The sequence below is a fragment of the Scomber japonicus genome, chromosome 11, assembly GCF_027409825.1.
Source record: "Scomber japonicus isolate fScoJap1 chromosome 11, fScoJap1.pri, whole genome shotgun sequence".
NCBI classification, from domain to species: domain Eukaryota; kingdom Metazoa; phylum Chordata; class Actinopteri; order Scombriformes; family Scombridae; genus Scomber; species Scomber japonicus.
This window is the reverse complement of record NC_070588.1, coordinates 32,137,011-32,151,305: the sequence shown is the minus strand read 5'-3', so window position 1 is coordinate 32,151,305 and position 14,295 is coordinate 32,137,011. Positions and strand designations below refer to the sequence as shown.

Genomic DNA, 14,295 nt, shown 5'->3' with positions numbered 1-14,295 from the left:
ATAGTGCATAAATATGGATTCTTGGAAGGCATTTAATGTAGACTATGTAGTTTTATATATGATAGAGAGTAAAGAGTATATCATCAGCTTGACTAATGTACTGATTTGTCCATTTGTTGAAATTATTCATAAATATCTTTTAATTCATTTTTAGTCATTTAAAATGTTCACTTTGTTTCAATTAACTGTTATGAACGTGCATGTATGTGTATACAGACAGGTGACAAAGTAAGGTGTTGGACCACCACATGCTTCCAGAACAGCTTCAATGCACCTTGGCATTGATTCTAGAGTCTTTGAACTCTACTCTACTATATTCCCTCATTTGGTGTTTTGATGGTGGTGGAGAGTGCTGTCTAACACATTGGTTCAAAATCCCACAGGTGTTCAATTGGGTAGAGATCTTGTGACTGCAAAGGCCATGGCATATGATTCACATCATTTTCATATTCTATTATCTCATCAAACCAGTCAGTGAACCCTTGTTGCTTATGGATGGGGGCATCCTGGAAGACACCACTCCCGTCAAGATAAATGAAATGTTTCATCATAGGATGAAAGTGATCACTTAGGACAACCTTCTATTTATTTGCAGGGACCTTTCTCTTTAAGGGGACAAGTAGTTTAATAGCTTTATTGTCATTATATACAACAACATATAACAACATTTAGATAGCACTCCCTGAGCCATAAGAACATTTAAGACAATTAAAACATTAAGACATAAATAAAATATTGACAATCTATAAGAGCAATAAAGTTCAATACACAATATAAAAAGGTGCCCCCCTGGAGCCAGGCCTGGGGGTGGGGCTTGGTAGCAAGCGCCTGGTGGCCAGGCCTGCACCCATGGGGCCCGGAGAGGCGACATGGGACCCACATCCCGCAGACTCACCACCTGCAGGATGGGCCAAAGGGGTCAGGTGCAGTGTGTGCTGGGCGGCAGCCGAAGGCGGGGACCTTGGCGGTCCAATCCTCGGCTGCAGAAACTAGCTATAGGGATGTGGAATGTCACCTCTCTGGTAGGGAAGGAGCCTGAGCTGGTGTGCGAGGTTGAGAAGAAGCTAGATATACAGTCGGCCTCACCTCGACGCATAGCAAGGGCTCTGGAACCAGTCTTCTTGAGAGGGGTTGGACTCTCTTCCACTCTGGATTTGCTGCTGGTGAGAGGCGTTGGACAGGGGTGGCTTACTTATTGCCCACCCCGTGTCCATAACAAACACCATGTTCAAGCATAAGGGTGTCCACATGTGCACTTGGCACCAGGACAGCCTAGGCCGCAGTTCGATGATTGACTTTGTAGTCGTGTCGTTGGACTTGCGGACGCATGTATTGGACACTCGGGCGAAGAAAGGGCTGGAGCTGTCAACTGATCACCACCTGGTGGTGAGTTGGCTCCGATGGTGGGGGAGGATGCCAGTCAGACCTGGCAGACCCAAACGCATTGTGAGGGTCTGCTGGGAACGTCTGGCAGAGTCTCAATCAGAGAGAGTTTCAACTCCCACCTCCGAGAGCTTTGACCGTGTACTGGGGGAGGCGGGGGACATTAAGTTCGAGTGGGCCATGTTCCGTGCCTCCGTTGTAGGGGCGGCCGACTGGTTCTGTGGCCGTAAGGTGGTCGGTACCTGTCGTGGCGGCAATATCCGAATCGTCAAGTTGAAGAAGGAGTCCTATAGGGCCTTTGTGGCCTGTGGGACTCCGGAGGCAGCAGGCAGGTACCGACAGGCCAAGCGGAGTGCAGCTGCGGTGGTCGCTGAGGCAAAAACACGGTCATGGGAGGAGTTTGGTGAGGCCATGGAGAACGACTTCCGCACGGCTTCAAAGAGGTTCTGGACCACCATCCGGTATCTCAGGAGGGGGAAGCAGTGCACCATGTATGTACACTGTGTATGGTGGGGGACCATACTGACCTCGACTCGGGACGTTATGCTTTCGTGGAAGGAATACTTCGAAGACCTCCTCAATCCCACTGACACGCCGTCGGGTAAGGAAGCAGGGCCTGGGGACCCGGGTGTGGGCTCTCCTATCTCTGGGGCTGAGGTCGCCGAGGTGGTCAAAAAGCTCCTTAGTGGCAGAGCCCGGGGGTGGATGAGATCCGCCTTGAGTTCCTTAAGGCCCTGGATGTTGTGGGGCTGTCATGGTTGACACGACTCTGTAACATTGCTTGGACAACGAGGGCAGTGCCTCTATTGGCAAACTGGGGTAGTGATCCTTCTTTTTAAGAAGGGGGATCGGAGGAGTGTGCTCCAACTATAGGGGGATCACACTCCTCAGCCTTCCTGGTAAGGTCTATTCCGGGGTACTGGAGAGGAGGGTCCGTCGGATAGTCGAATCTTGGATTCCGGAGGAGCAATGTGGTTTCGTCCGGGTCGTGGAACTGTGGACCAGCTCTACACCCTCTGCAGGGTCCTGGAGGGTGCATGGGAGTTTGCCCAACCAGTCCACATGTGTTTTGTGGACTTGGAGAAGGCATTCGACCGTGTCCCTCAGGAAGTCCTGTGGGGGGTTCTCCAGGAGTACAGGGTATCGGTCCCCTTGATACGGGGTTCACTGTACGACCAGTGTCAGAGCTTGGTCCACATTGTCGGTAATAAGTTGGACTTGTTTCCGGTGACGGTTAGACTCTGCCAGGGCTGCCCTTTGTCACCAATCCTGTTCATAGTCTTTATGAATAGAATTTCTAGGTGCAGCCAGGGCATTGAGGGGGTCCAGTTTGGTGACCTCAGGATTGGGTCACTGCTTTTTGCGGATGATGTGGTCCTGTTGGCTTCATCAGACCGTGACCTCCAATTCTCACTGGATCAGTTCGTCGGCGAGTGGGAAGCGGCTTGGATGAGAATCAGCACCTCCAAATCCATGTCCATGGTCCTCTGCCAGAAAAGCGTGGAGTGCACCCTCTGGGTCGGGGATGAAATCCTGCCCCAAGTGGAGGAGTTCAAGTACCTCGGGGTCTCATTCATGAGTGAGGGAAGGATGCAGCATGAGATCGACAGGTGGATCGGTGCGGCGTCTGCCGTAATGTGGGCTCTGCACAGTGAAGAGGGAGCTGAGCCGAAACACAAACCTCTCGATTTACCAGTCAATCTTCATTCCTACCCTCACCTATGGTCATGAGCTTTGGGTAGTGCCCGAAAGAACAAGATCACGGGTACAAGCGAACCCGGGGAAGACCCAGGACGAGACTATGTCTCTCGGCTGGCCTGAGAGCACCTCGGGATCCCCCGGGAAGAGCTGGACAATGTGGCTGGGGAGACGGAAGTCTGGGCTTCCCTGCTTAGGCTGCTGCCCCCGTGGCCCGACCCCGGATAAGGGGCAGAAGACGGACAGACGGACGGTTCTGTGGCAGACTGGCTCACCTCAGCTTCCGCAGGAAGAAGAGACACTGTTGTGCCTTCCCAATGATGGTGGATGTATGCAAGGCCCAGGAGAGATCCTGGTTTGGTTTTAAGATACAGTACATCTCTATAATGCGATGGGATGCAACTTCAGTGATGTTCCTGGGTTCATCAGGGGTTTCGGGTCTTTCAACATCAGACCCCCACCCAGGTGACCCAGCTGGGGTAATCAAATCCCAGCTTGCATTCCTGCAGCAACACACCAAGGGTCTCCCCTCTTAATCCAAAGCCACCTTGTGGCTTTTTCTGTGGCTTCTGTGATGCTATGTGTGGCTCCCCTTTCTGCTGCTCAGGTCACACCAAGTGCTGTTAGACCTATGAGGAGGGAACGACCCAGGATGGCGTGGCAGCGTCCCCACCAACCATGGTCCTTGCACTCCTCCACAAGTTCACATGCCCATTTTGCTGCCTCTGCTGTCAAATCTCATCCAAAAAACCTCACACATTGCTAAATCACACAAAAAAAACAACAACTAACTATTACAAGTAACTTTTTTCGAAGCTTGATAAGCGCAGTTTCAGGAGCGGGAACACACACCAATGACACCCCTTCCGGCTCCTATATAAACAGACCTAACAGCGTCCCCCTCGTTCACTCTCGCTTTCGAGTTTCACGTGCAGGCAGTCTCAGTCAAGCTTTCATGATCAACCCAGAAACAGATCGTACTTCCCGCATTGCATCAACACAACTTGAACAAATGCTACGATTACTACTCCAAGAGTGAACTCACCACGGATCACGAACTGCAGATCAACCCGTCCGACTTGACTGAAGATTCGTGGGAAACCGGTTCTCCTCTCATCACACAGCAGCAGACCGCAGCCGAGCGCCCCGCGGGGCACATGCCGGTCCCGCAGGCACATACCACCGGCCTTGCAGGCTCTTCAACCCACACTGATGTGACACTCCCGGTAGATCTCCGGCTTCCTCTCCTCCACTAGCGAGGGCAAAAAAACCCCCAAAAAAACAGGGAAGCAACGCACAAAGCCGCTGGAGCAGCAGCTTCAACTCTCCCCTCTTCAACCGCTTCAACAGTCCAGATAACTCTCCACCACACCGGAGTCGCACTCTCCGTCCGGCCGCTTTTACATCCACAAAGGACCCCGACATCAGCGACCGAACTGCCAACGATCCCTGCATAGGATGCATTCCCGATCAACCTCAGCCACATCAAACTAAAGTTTCATTGTTTACTCAGCATCAACAAACAGCAACCGGCGCTCCCGCCTTCCGGGTTTTCGTCTAAGCCAATCACCGCCCGGTTCGGCACGCGTGACGTCACAGAGCCCCGTAGCCCCACGGCCACAGCGTCCCACAGCCACAGCGCCCCCCGGCAGGGGCCAGGTGGTATTGCGCTACTCATTCTACTCAGACTTGTCAGTATTATGGTTTTGGTGTCATAAAAGAAAAAGAAGGAGAAAAAATAAATAAATAATTAATTAATTAATAAATAAATAAATAAATAAATAAATAAAAGTGGCTCCCGAGCAGCAGTCCACAAACCAGTGGGTGAAGTCACATTGTTACGTCCATTTCTTCTATACAGTCTATGGCATTATACCAACGGCATCAGTCCTGCATCATACGTTATCCATCTCCACTACTTTGTAGTAAAGATTCATAATTAATTTAAAGTTACTTCCACATTGTCTTTTCCATATACCAGCTGGAAGCTTCTCGCGCAGCTACTCTAACGTCACTTTGCCATTGCACACCGTTACACGTGCTTGAACATTACAAACACCAGGTTGCACGTTGCCAGCATATCGAGTCAACCGTCATTTTAGGCATCATCTGCCATTAAAAGCATCGTATTGCACGTTATTAACACAGTTACCACAATACTAACCGAAATCACTCTGTATTGTCCACGTTAAAAGCTGGATCGCAAGCTACTAACACAATTTATCACAAATACAACTAACCTGAAATTGCTTCTATATTGTCTGAGTCATAAACGCCCTGCCGTCTCCTCACTCCAACCGCAGAGCCGCTCCTAGACAGGGACATCAGGCACCGGGATGCCTGCGACCCATGCGGTTTCTTACTCCAGCCACAGCATTTCGTTTAGACAGGGACATCAGGCACCGGGATGCCTGCGACCCATGCGGTTTTCTTTACTCCAGCCACAGCTTTTCGTTTAGACAGGGACATCAGGCACCGGGATGCCTGCGACCTATGCGGTTTTCTTTACTCCAGCCACAGTGTTCTGTTTAGACGGAACATCAGTCACAGTGATACCAGCAACCACGCCATTTCCTCAATACGACCGCAGCGCTTCGTTTAGACAGGGACATCAGGCACCGGGATGCCTGCGACCCATGCGGTTTTCTTTACTCCAGCCACAGTGTTCTGTTTAGACGGAACATCAGTCACAGTGATACCAGCAACCACGCCATTTCCTCAATACGACCGCAGCGCTTCGTTTAGACAGGGACATCAGGCACCGGGATGCCTGCGACCATGCTGTTTTCTAAATCCAACAGCAGCACTTCGCTTAGTCGTCTACATCAGGCACCGGGATGCCTGCGACCCATGCGGTTTTCTTTACTCCAGCCACAGTGTTCTGTTTAGACGGAACATCAGTCACAGTGATACCAGCAACCACGCCATTTCCTCAATACGACCACAGCGCTTCGTTTAGATAGGGAAATCAGGCACCGGGATGCCTGCGACCATGCTGTTTTCTAAATCCAACAGCAGCACTTCGCTTAGTCGTCTACATCAGGCACCGGGATGCCTGCGACCTATGCGGTTTTCTTTACTCCAGCCACGCGTTTCATTTAGACAGCATTTCATTTAGACAGGGACATCAGGCACCAGGATGCCTGCGACCCATGTGGTTTTCTAACTCCAATCAGTGTTCCGCTAGACGGGAACATCGGGCACAGTGATACCAGCATCCATGGCGTTTCCTCACTACGACCCCAGCGCTTCGCTTAGACAGGGACATCAGGCACCGGGACGTCTGCGACCATGCTGTTTTCTAAATCCAACAGCAGCACTTCACTTAGTCGTGTACTTGAGGCATCAAAATGCCTGCGACCGATGCTGTTTCCTTAAATCCAACAGCAGCACAGCGCTTGTTTAGACAGGGACATCAGGCACCGGGATGCCTACGACCCATGCTGTTTCTTTAAATCCAACAGCAGCACAGCGCCTGTTTAGACAGGGACATCAGGCACCGGGATGCCTACGACCCATGCTATTTCCTTAAATCTAACAGCAGCACTTTGCTTAGTTATGGACATCAGGCACCGGGATGCCTGCCACCCATGCTGTTTATTTGTCCAACCACAGCACTTCGTTCCAATGGGAACATCGGGCACCGGGATGCCTACAACCCTTGCCGTCCCTTCATTCCAATCACAGCACTCGGCTTAGGCCAGAACATCAGCACCAGGATGCTAATGACCCCTGCTGTTTTTCACTACATCTGCACCACTTCAATTCGGCCAGGATGTTTGATGTCAGTGACCCCGCCGTTTACTCAACCCAACCTTGGCTCGCCTAGTTCGACAGCAGGCAGCTTTTATCGTGGACATCCTGCTCTAGTTGCCACAGAAGCCTGCTCTAGTCAAGGCTCCTGGCACCGAGAGCTGCCAGCACTCTGCTCCAACCGGAACATCTGCCCCCGGGCTTCCAGCGCCCCGCTGTCTCATCATCAAGTTACCAGGATAACCCATATTTGACTACACTGATCCCTGCAGCTCATTTCTCCCGGGCAGTGACACCGGGATGTCATTGCCCCCAAGTGCTACTCCCGCAACTTCATCAGACAGAACGATGCATCGTTCTCCGCCAAATGGCCAGCTGAGACCACCCCCTTTCACACGTTTAACGTAAACTACCTGTCGTTCTCTCTCGTCACTTCGACCATTTCATTATCAACGCCCCTTTCATATGTTTAACGTAACCTACACTTCGTCCTATCTCATCACTTCTACCATTTCATTATCAATGCCACTGTCACACGTTCAAAGTAACATATATATGTCGTCCTATTTCACCACCATAACTATTTCATTATCGACGCGCTATCGTATCGTCCTGTCGCTTCTGTCTTCCTTGTCACGGAACCAATCCTGTCTCGCCGAGCTTCGCTTGTGGTTCCATCTCCTCTCTAGCCGGAACGGTATCTCCTTCTTTCATGATGATCAGCTGACTAACTCCCTTGACATCCAGCTACACTGATGCCGCTCCTTCTGCTGATTTTGGGGGTTTCTACAACGGTAGATGGTTAGCATCAGAATGGCCCCCAGAACTCATGGACAATTGCCAGGTCGCTTCCTCCGCCTCTTCGAAATCTACCCCCGTAGTAGCCACCTTTGTTCTATGGGTCACGAATAGTCTAGTTAATCCATTCTTATACACTATGATAATCTCAGTCGTTGAAATCATTAACCAAGGTCGCTCCAACTCCTTTTCAATCACGCCATTCATGCGTCGCTCATGTGGCACTCCATCACTAACCAATATCCTCCGCGCCGCCTACGTCCCAGGCCACCATAATACCATCGCTGACTCTCTCTCTCATTTTATGTTCCAGAAGTTCAGAAACTGGCTCTGCACGCCAAACCGCTGCCGCCAGTTCCTCCATATTCTGCACTGACTTCAATCTGTAAATCCATCTTTAATACTCCTGATCTTCGAATTCCAAACTACAATATTAACAGCTTATCTTCTACACTCTCGTCCTACTGGACAGCTTGGATAAGTTCCAACACTTTCATGACCGACACAACATCTTTTCCCCCTCGTTCTATCTCACCACCGTCATCTGATACATCACCTATGCTCATTCTGCCATGAACATAAAACACCTACTATCAAATCCTACCTCAGCGGTACTAGTTTTTCTCCAAACTAATCACAGGTAATCCCAGCCCAGCCATAAACCATCCCCAAGTAAGTCACTTCTCGCTGGTCTCGTCAGCCAAGAACCAGCCAAACGGCTTTCTCTTACCGCCGATCTGCTGTCCACTTGCTTACACACCATTTGTTGAGGATACCAAACTCCTCACATCGCCCTGACCCTCAAAGCGATGTTCATATTCCATATTCCATATAGCATCTTCAGTTTCCTTGGATGCTCAGAATTCACTGTGTCACCATCACACTTCGACCCGTGCCGTCTTGCTTGTATCTTGGACTCTCACTATTAACGCTCATTAACGTATCACAGCTATATCTGCTCAGACTCAACGATCTAAGATCCGCACGAGCACGTCTCAAATAATTGGAGGTTTTTGGGGGTTCGTCACTGCCCGGGCGCAGCGGCGGATCCTTCGTCCGACCTCCCCACACCGCATCAAGAATCACCGTATCAAGAATCGTTCCGCATCAAGAATCGTTCCGCATCAAGAATCGTTCCCCATCAAGAATACACAATTCATTCAAATTCTGTCAATAAATCTGTTAAAACGTATCTCGTTGGTGATGTGTTCCTTGCTCGTGAATCGAAGCTTGATAAGCGCAGTTTCAGGAGCGGGAACACACACCAATTACACCCCTTCCGGCTCCTATATAAACAGACCTAACAGCGTCCCCCTCGTTCACTCTCGCTTTCGAGTTTCCCTCCCCCCCGCCCTCTCTTCTGTTCTTCTCTCCTCTCTTATAGGTTCCTGGGGGTTCGTCACTGCCCGGGCGCAGCGGCGTATCCTTCGTCCGACCTCCCCACACCGCATCAAGAATCACCGTATCAAGAATCGTTCCGCATCAAGAATCGTTCCGCATCAAGAATCGTTCCCCATCAAGAATACACAATTCATTCAAATTCTGTCAATAAATCTGTTAAAACGTATCTCGTTGGTGATGTGTTCCTTGCTCGTGAAACACAGATACACAATCTAAAATTAGGTTTCTTTTAAAAAAACTTAAAAGTAAGAAAAAAGTAAAGCAGAGTGAAGCTGTCATGTCAGGCCGCCACCTCTTGCAGTGCTGGGTTCTAGAAAAAAAAATCTTGCAGGTCTGATCAGTCTGATTGGCCACTGATTTTGGTTAAACTTTCTCAATTATCCAATGTACTGGTTTGGTATCAGGGCAAACTCTGACTTTGTAAACGAGACATGACCACATCACCATGTATATTGGTACACTGCAGTAAGGTTATCTGGATGTGTTTCCTGGAGGACAATAAAGGTTCCATCTATTACAGATTCAGTTTGTTATACTATAGTGATCTATCATCTTGTGAAAATCTGTGTATCATATGGAGTGTGATAAGCAGATTTAAAAATTTGGTGGATAGCATTGGTGCTCCGGTATTCATACTCAATATTGAGTATGAATACTTTGAGTTGGGGAAGCAACACAAGCATCTTTAAAAATGTTGTATTAGTGCACATTAATATATATGTGTTAACACATTTATCCCATTTAAATATAAAAACCCAAAGGGAAAATAGCAGTTGGTGCAGAAGGTGTGGGGTGTAATGTTGTATTATGGGGCACACGCCCAAGCAAAGTAGGCCAAACAATTGCTGCAACTTTAGGCCTCTTGAGTTTAGTAAAGTTAAGAGCTAGTAGTTGCTATTTTGGTGAAGACTTTAATGAGATCCATAGAGGGTCAAGCAATTCAATAAAAAAACATTCCATGGACCCAGAGACAGTTCACTGTGTGAATGTCTGAGATGAACATGAGAGTGTATTTCAAGGTAGAATATCTATGAATGAAGACATTGAATGAAGCACTAGTTTTGTAATCTGTTTTATTGCTGAACTTCTACTTTTTTGATAATCTTAATGGATGATGAATTAAATATAACATATATAACTATTGGTGGGTATGTGGAAGTGGACAAATACAGATATGTTTATTTTTTGATCATGTTTACAGTATATATTCTAATAATCGGCAGTAATATCATTATTGTGTGTCTTATATGGGTTCATGAAAACCTTCATGAGCCTATGTATGTTTTCATTGCAGCTTTGTTACTGAATGCTGTTCTTTACAGCACTACTATCTACCCAAAAATGTTAATTGACTTTTTATCTGAAAAACAGATCATATCATATTCAGCCTGTCTTTTTCAATTTTATATATTTTACACTTTAGGCTTGTCTGATTTCTTACTGTTGTCAGCCATGGCTTATGACAGGTATGTGTCTATATGTAAACCTCTGCAATATCCAGTTATCATGAGAAAAACTACTATCAGTATTTTTCTGGTTTTATCATGGCTTTTGCCAGCTTGTCAAATGGCAGTGCTAGTAATACAGATTGCTGATACTAAACTGTGCAACTTTAATTTAAAAGGAATATTTTGTAACAATGCAGTTTACAGTCTTCATTGTGTGAGATCAAAATTTGTGACAATATATGGTGTGGTTCTTTTATTCAATGTTATACTACTCCCTATGCTCTTTGTAATGTTTACATATGTAAGGATATTAATATTAACATACCAAAGTTGTAAAGAAATCAGGAAAAAAGCAGCAGAGACATGTTTACCCCACTTGTTGGTTTTAATCAGCATCACCTGTTTTAGTGTATATGATGTCAGTATAGCTCGACTGGAATCTAAGTTTACAAAAATGGCACGTCTAATAATGACGTTACAAATAGTTTTGTATCATCCTTTGTTTAATCCACTCATATATGGGCTCAAAATGAAAGAAATTTCTAAACACCTCAAAAGGTTGTTCTGCCGAGCCAAAAGACTCTGATGCTTTTACACTGATAAATGTATAATAATTTATTTTTGAATAATCATGCAGAAATATGGATTCTTGGAAGGCATTTGATGTAGACTATGTAGTTTTATATATGATAGAGAGTAAAGAGTATATCATCAGCTTGACTAATGTACTGATTTATCCATTTGTTGAAATTATTCATAAATATCTTTTAATTCATTTTAAGTCATTTAAAATGTTCACTTTGTTTCAATTAACTGTTATGAACGTGCATGTATGTGTATACAGACAGGTGACAAAGTAAGGTGTTGGACCACCACATGCTTCCAGAACAGCTTCAATGCACCTTGGCATTGATTCTAGAGTCTTTGAACTCTACTCTACTATATTCCCTCATTTGGTATTGTGATGGTGGTGGAGAGTGCTGTCTAACACGTTGGTTCAAAATCCCACAGGTGTTCAATTAGGTAGAGATCTTGTGACTGCAAAGGCCATGGCATATGATTCACATCATTTTCATATTCTATTATCTCATCAAACCAGTCAGTTAACCCTTGTTGCTTATGGATGGGGGCATCCTGGAAGACACCACTCCCGTCAAGATATATGAAATGTTTCATCATAGGATGAAGGTGATCACTTAGGACAACCTTCTATTTATTTGCAGGGACCTTTCTCTTTAAGGGGACAAGTAGTTTAATAGCTTTATTTTCATCATATATAACAACATATAACAACATTTAGATAGCACTCCCTGAGCCATAAGAACATTAAGACATAAATAAAATATTGACAATCTATAAGAGCAATAAAGTTCAATACACAATATAAAAAGGTGCAAACAGTAGCAATGCTTGATGTAACAGTAGGCCACACTCCAGTGAGTGTGTGTGTGTGGGATGAGGAGATCAGGCCATGTTCATTAGTTTAACAGCTCGGGGGGAAGTAGCCGTTTTTCAGTCTTGTAGTGTGTGATTGAATTGTCCTGTTTCACCTGCCAGAGGGAAGTAGTTGGTAGCCAGGATGTGTTGGGTCACAAATGATATCTAAGGCCCTGCCCTGACAGCCGGCTTGATAAATGTCCCCGATTGCAGGAAGCTGTGTCCCAGTATTGTGCCGTCTTGATGAGTATTTGCAGAGCCCTCTGGTCCTTCTTGGTGCAGCTGGTTAACCACACTGTGATGCAGTATGTGATGAACTTCTACAGTGCACCGGTAGAAGTTAACCAGCAAGTTCTGTGGCAGACGGGCACCCCTCAGCTTCCGCAGGAAGAAGAGACACTGTTGTGTTCCTTCCCAATGATGGTGCATGTATGCAAGGCCCATGCAGGAGAGGTCCTGGTCCTTGGGTTTCAATCAATCAATCAATCAATCAATCTTAATTTGTATAGCGCCAAATCACAACAAAGTCATCTCAAGGCACTTTACACATAGAGCAAGTCTAAACTGTACTCTTCAAGTTTAATTTTAAAGATACCCAACATTCCCACATGAGCAAGCACTTGGTGACAGTGGCAAGGTTTTAAGATACATCACTATGATGCGATGGGATGCAACTTCAGTGATGTTACTGGGTTCATCAGGTTTCAGGTGACCCAGCTGAGGTGATCAAATCCCATCTTGCATCCCACCAGCAACACGCCAAGGTTGTCTCCTCTCTTAATCCAAAGCCAAAGTCGTTGTGGCTTCTGTGATGCTATGTAAGACTCCCCTTTCTGCTGCTCAGGTCACACCAAGTGCTGTTAGACCTATGCAGAGTGAACAACCCAGGAAGCCTCGGCAGTCCACCTCAATGGCGTGGCAGCGTGCCTACCAACCACGGTCCTTGCTCTCCTCCACAAGTTCTACTTCTACTTTGTCTTCTTGTTGTTCAGGATGAGATTATTAGTGGAACATCAGATTGTCAGGTTTTGCACGTCATCCTTGTATGCTGACTCATCATTGTTGGAGATTAGGGCCATGACTGCTGTGTCATCTACAAACTGTATGATGGTTTGTTGCATGGACAGGCTGACAGTCATTGGTGAAGAGATACACCTCTGAGGAACACCAGTGTTCAGGATGAGAGTGGAGGATGTTTGTTTTCCCAGCCTGCCAATCTGGGGACAGTTGGTCAGGAAGTACAGGATCCAGTTGCAGATGGTTGTCTTCCAAGAAGAGCATCCTTACATATGTGTCAGGATGTTCCAGGTGCTCTAGTGTAGTGTGGAGGGCAACACAGATTGTGTCTTCTGTTGATCTGTTTTCAGGCAAATTGGTGTTGGTCTAGTGTGGCAGGGATGTAATGTATAATCTGGGCCAGAATTAATCTCTCTCTCTCAAAGTATTTGGCTATCAACAGGGTGAGTGCGTGGCAGTAGTCATTTAAACAACTAACGCTTTTTTGCTTGGGAAAAGGCATGATGGTTGTTACAACGGCGTCTTTGTGTACCCGCCAGAAACTCTGCCTGAAAACCTACTTTCCACCTCGTTTTTATCTGGTTTAAGGCTTTTATGTCTTTTCGACACTGGTGTTTTAAAACCATCTCTCCCTGGGCAAGGACTTCCCTGAATTGGATGCACATCTGTTGTCGAGATCTGTCAAAACAACACAGGAAGACAGTCCCACACCACCTTACTCCATCGACAACTATTGGTATTTTATTTACTTCCACACTAAGCATCAGTGACTAAAGCTGACTCCAACGTATTCCAAGTCTCTTTAACTGTCCTACAGTTTGGCATAGCTCTTGGACTTTTTGGAGACACATACACTGCTTGGTGCATTGCACTGACTACTGCTTGGTCGGTACTGCCCGTTAGCTTCACGGCTAAGCTAATCATAACAACATTGCCAACTATGCCTGATGTGGACAGTGAACTACTGCAGCAAGCAAACAAAAAGATCTCTGACCTCATGGAAGATATCCGACAGCTTTCTGATGAGCTCCAGAAGAAAGAGTCACTGCTGTACAATCCAAAGAGATCGCCTCGCTCAGTACAATCCTCCGGGACAGGGTTGCTCAACACCCAAGCAGCAGCCTTGGACCGAGGTTGTGGTCCGCGGTTGCAAGAGGGACTCAGATGGGTCTGCTTCTGCTTCTGGGACCTGCTGTGCTCTTTCCCATCATCCATTAACCGGGTGAAAATGAAAAGAAATGTATTATAATCACATACTTCAATACAAGGATGCTCTTTCATCAGCCAAGACCATATACTACTCAACATTAATCAAGACAGCTGATGGGAACACTAGAGCCCTATTCTCAACTCTTAACAA

At 46.7% G+C, this 14,295-nt stretch overlaps 1 protein-coding gene across 1 annotated transcript; it reads left to right on the top strand.

Annotated features, from left to right (window-relative positions):
- The first annotated feature begins 10,140 nt into the window (after window positions 1-10,140).
- LOC128367503 (olfactory receptor 11A1-like) lies at window positions 10,141-11,067 on the top strand. Its single transcript, XM_053328072.1, has one exon. The coding sequence runs from the start codon at window positions 10,141-10,143 to the stop codon at window positions 11,065-11,067; it is 927 nt and encodes a 308-aa protein (XP_053184047.1).
- Window positions 11,068-14,295: the final 3,228 nt, after the last annotated feature.

Bases quoted from the DNA above. Each gene is read 5' to 3' on its own strand.
- LOC128367503 (XM_053328072.1), top strand. From the start codon at position 10,141: ATGGATGATGAATTAAATATAACATATATAACTATTGGTGGGTATGTG.